At 50.7% G+C, this 4,784-nt stretch overlaps 1 protein-coding gene across 1 annotated transcript; it reads left to right on the top strand.

Moving 5' to 3' along the window:
- The first annotated feature begins 1,424 nt into the window (after nucleotides 1-1,424).
- Nucleotides 1,425-4,577, top strand: HNRNPA0 (heterogeneous nuclear ribonucleoprotein A0). The gene has a single exon (XM_007172195.2). It carries the CDS (start codon nucleotides 2,087-2,089, stop codon nucleotides 2,993-2,995), a length of 909 nt encoding a protein of 302 aa, XP_007172257.1. The 5' UTR covers nucleotides 1,425-2,086; the 3' UTR covers nucleotides 2,996-4,577.
- The last annotated feature ends 207 nt before the right edge of the window (nucleotides 4,578-4,784 follow it).

Raw genomic sequence — 4,784 nt, 5'->3', positions numbered from 1 at the left:
ATTGGATAAATTGAGTACTTACTATGTGCCAGGCGCTGTGCTCTGTGTTTACATGCAGAATCTCATTTAAATTTTACCACACTGGGTAGGTGTTTTATGTTCTGATTTTCAGATAATAAAACTTATAATTTAATTTTAAAAAGGTTAGGTGACCTGTCTGAAGTCACACAACTCGATGGTCACATGGTTAGTAGGTGTTAGAGCCAGACTATAGATTGTCCCCAAACTTTGAAGCCTATCTATACGCCTTTGAAATAATATTCATACTCCTTAATCTAAATTTCAAAACATTCCATAATACCAAGACGCTTATTTTACTTTTTTCTATCAAAAACCTCCTGATCCAGTCAAACTGGTCCACTCATTGTCCCTGGGAGCTTATATATTTCCTCCAGATTTTGTTCAGATAAACTCCCTATAGAAATCTTATCTAGCCTTTGACTCTGCGATTCAGTGCAACTTCTACCTCTTTAATCATTTCTGAATATATTCCATTCCAGGATACAGTGAGGAATTCCTCTTCTAATTTACCACATGGTTTTTGGGCTTTCGGTCACATGTCTTACACCGCGTCGCACTCCTTGTGTCTTGCTTGGCACACAAAAGTTCAATAAATGGAAGCCACTAACTTGCTTGCATTCCCATCTGGGTCCGTAAGGCAGTTCTCAGGGGTGCGTAATACTTTACATACAGTGTTCATGTGTTTAACTCCCTCGGCTCCCAGTCCGATTGGAAACGCCTTTAAAAACCTAACGTTTTAGTTGGGAAGGAAGCTCGCACAGATACCGTAAACATATAAAAAGGTGTGTACACTAGGGTAATATGAAAATGTCCTCTGTCTGAATGCGCGAAGGGAGGCTGAGAGAGGTGTCGCGGGAGGGCTTCACGGACGGCCTGGGGGTGGCGGGGGTTTCGCGCCACGCCTTGGTCGGAAAGTCTGGAGGCACGCTGCTGTCCTTCACATGGCCTCGGGCTCTCTTTTGCGCAGGGCCACGTGCCGGCGTTTTAGTCTAATCGCCGCTCGGGCCCACTATAAACGGTTAATAACCGCCTTCCCCGACTAGGCCTCTTCCCTCCATCTTTGTGCGGACGGGAGGGGCGAGGACGCCAGGTGTAGCGGCCCGGCCGAAACACGGCAAGTAAATCCAGACCCCCAACCCCAACAGTCAAGTTTTCAAAAAGCCCGCGCGTGGCGCCCCAGGCCGCATCCGTTGGGAACGGCCCCCAGCGCGTCCCCGGCTCGACCCCACCCCCCCTTCCCACCCCGCGGCCAGCCCAGGGCGGGAGGAGGCGTGGGGGTGGCAAGCGAGCTCTGCACACTAGGGGCGCCGGGGCCAGCGCGCACCGGGGAGCGCGCCCGTCCAGCAGCTGCCGAAAACGGAAGTGGGTGCGAGCGGATCGCCGTGATTGGCCGAGCTGACACGTCTCTCAAGGGGCTGGCGCGAACGCCACTGCGGAGGTTGGCGAGGGGATACGGCTAGGGGAGGGGGAAAATCACCGGGAACAGCCGCGGGGCTGGGGGCAAATGAATCGCAAAGGTTCGCTAAGTGCAGGGAGAGTCCCTAGTCAGGGCGCACTGAGGATCCCGGGGGTGAAAGCGGGGCGGTAGAAGCCGTGGCGGGAGCAGCGCAGGCCGATGGCTTGAATAGACCGCGGAGGGCGGGGAGTCCGTGACCTAGAGCGGCGCGGCAGCGCGGCAGGCGGGACTAATGAGAGCGAGGCGGGGATTGGCGGGCAGCCCTGGGCTGTCGTACGTCCGCGGTGACGCACGCCTCGGCGAGGGTGCGCGCGCGTTCAGCGGCCTCTTTGTGTGGTGCCCAGATAGGGGAGCGGAGGTGGCGGTAGCGGCGGCCTCGCTTTCCTTTGAGTCTCCTCGGCTCGTCCTCTAGCCAGCACCTTTCCCCTTCCCTTCCCCTTCCTCTCTTCCTCTTTCCCTTCCCTTCCCTTCTTCCCTTCCCCGTCGGTGACCGGCGGGGGCGGCTCCAGCGACGGCTGGGCCCAAGCTGTGAAGAAGCCTTAGCCAACGATAACGGCGACGGCGAAACCTCGGAGCTCGCAGGGCGGGGGGAAGGCCCGGGCCGTGGAGATGGAGAATTCCCAGCTGTGTAAGCTGTTCATCGGCGGCCTCAACGTGCAGACGAGTGAGTCGGGCCTGCGCGGCCACTTTGAGGCCTTTGGGACCCTGACGGACTGCGTGGTGGTGGTGAACCCCCAGACCAAGCGCTCCCGTTGCTTTGGCTTCGTGACCTACTCCAATGTGGAGGAGGCCGATGCCGCCATGGCCGCCTCGCCCCATGCCGTGGACGGCAACACGGTGGAGCTGAAGCGGGCGGTGTCCCGGGAGGATTCGGCCCGGCCCGGTGCCCACGCCAAGGTGAAGAAGCTCTTTGTCGGGGGCCTTAAGGGAGACGTGGCCGAGGGCGACCTGATAGAGCACTTCTCGCAGTTTGGCACCGTGGAAAAGGCCGAGATTATTGCCGACAAGCAGTCCGGCAAGAAGCGTGGTTTCGGCTTCGTGTATTTTCAGAATCACGACGCGGCAGACAAGGCCGCGGTGGTCAAGTTCCATCCGATCCAGGGCCATCGCGTGGAGGTGAAGAAGGCTGTCCCCAAGGAGGATATCCACTCCGGTGGGGGCGGAGGCGGCTCCCGCTCCTCCCGGGGCGGCCGGGGCGGCCGGGGTCGGGGCGGTGGTCGTGACCAGAACGGCCTGTCTAAGGGCGGCGGCGGCTACAACAGCTATGGTGGTTACGGCGGCGGCGGCGGCTACAACGCCTACGGAGGCGGCGGAGGCGGTTCGTCCTACGGTGGAAGCGACTACGGTAACGGCTTCGGCGGCTTCGGTAGCTACAGCCAGCACCAGTCATCCTATGGGCCCATGAAGAGCGGTGGCGGCGGCGGTGGAGGAGGCAGCAGCTGGGGAGGTCGCAGTAACAGTGGACCTTACAGAGGTGGCTATGGCGGTGGGGGTGGGTATGGAGGCAGCTCCTTCTAAAATTTTTTTAATGCCTGGGAGTGGCTATAGGGGTAGCTGTTTTCAACCACCCAACTAGGGTCGATTCCTAAGTCCTTTCCCCTCCCACCGCCTTCCCCATTTTGCCCTTGGGGAAGCCACTTGTAAGGCTGCTCACCCTTGGGGGTGTTGCCCTGTTTGCCTGCCACCTCCCTTGTCTCCCTCTGAAGATGGACTTGGCCCCACATACACATTTTTGTGTTACAGTCATTGATGGACTCTATTTTTTTATTATTACTTGGACCTTGGTCGTTTTTATACTAGCAAGATGTCTTGTTTTAATTTGTGTTTTTTTTTGGGGGGAGGGAGTGAACTTGCTGATTCTGTAGCAAAACCTGGGCGGGGGTTGGGCGGGTTAGTTTACTTTGTTGTAAGGACTTGATATCTGGCTACAGCGTTTTCTATGAAATCTCTTTGGATCCCATGCCCGAAATTTGGAAGCATATGTACAAAAATCATTTTTACGTTTTATTTTTAATAAATCATTGTGTTTGACCGTACATGTCTAACATTTTTTTCTAGGATCCATTCCGTACCGTTTTAAGGGATGTTAGTTGAAAAATTTTCTTGTTAATTCTTAATTCTTGATGTGTACTTCGAGAAACTTTTAAAAGGTCCTGTGGGTTGTTTTTTTTTTCTTCTTGCTGTTGCCCTGGTAGTGACGTGTTGAATTTTATCCCTTACAGGTAAAACTTTTGAAGTGGTGGATGTGGCTTTTTAAAATTTTTAGTTTCTTTGCATCCATCCCTTGTACTAAATAATTTGGTTATCATCTTGACATGGTTGATCACTTCTTTCTATGAGAATTTACCTCAAAGTATGTACCGTGTAGTTCTAAAGAAATAGTTTGTATTAAGCATGTGTTTTCATTCATATAAACTGTTTAAAAAATTTCATTTGGCCTAGTTTCATCCCTCTTACTGGTTTGTCTGTAATGAATGGTTACAAATAAGGGTTATGTTTTATCCTCAAACTAAAAACGTTTTTGTATTTTCAGAGCAGGTTTAGACGGTTTTTCTTTTTCCCCTCTAGCTGAACTGTTGTCCCTACGGAAATCCTTCCCCCAACCTTTGTGGCACCATCTATTGGCAGAATGGCAGTATATCTGCAAAAGAATTCGTTTAAAAACTTGTTTAGGACAGTTGCGTCAGATTTAGAAGTTTTGCCATCAAAAATCTGTGCAGACTTTGGTTATACATTTACTTGTAACTAAGATGGGTTTTACAGGAATGTAGTTAACAGTCAATATTACAATTGCCCTTTCTACATGAGATTTGAAAATGTAAACTGCTATGCATAGCTTGGGCAGTGGCCCCGTATTGCTATGACGACTAATGAACCAGCTTCGTGTACTGGTATCTTAGGTGCAAGTTGTAAAGCAAAATATCTGTGTTTTCTGCTTGGTTAACAAATGTATATTTGTAGCCCTTTCATGCAATAGAATTCAAGTTGTTGTTTATAAAAAGCAAAACAAAACAGTGATACAGGAGAAAATTGCCTTCCTGGATAGACATATAGAATAGCAACGTTTATGGATATCACAAATAAAGAATTCAATTCTTTACATGATTGAGTGAGAGTATGTATAACCTGGTGGTTGGGTTCAGAGTACCTGTTAATCTAGTACCTACATTTTGATTTAATGTTATGGTAAAATATTCGACTGGAGTTTTGTGGTTGAAAGCCCAAAGCTAGCTGTATTAAGCTTTCTGAAGGGAGATTACTGGGCTTTAAAGCAAAAAAATATATTGACCCTTTTTCTCTTAATTCT

This window comes from Balaenoptera acutorostrata, chromosome 2, assembly GCF_949987535.1.
Source record: "Balaenoptera acutorostrata chromosome 2, mBalAcu1.1, whole genome shotgun sequence".
NCBI lineage: Eukaryota > Metazoa > Chordata > Mammalia > Artiodactyla > Balaenopteridae > Balaenoptera > Balaenoptera acutorostrata.
Note: the sequence above shows the minus strand (reverse complement) of the source record. Positions and strands in the feature narration are given on the sequence as shown.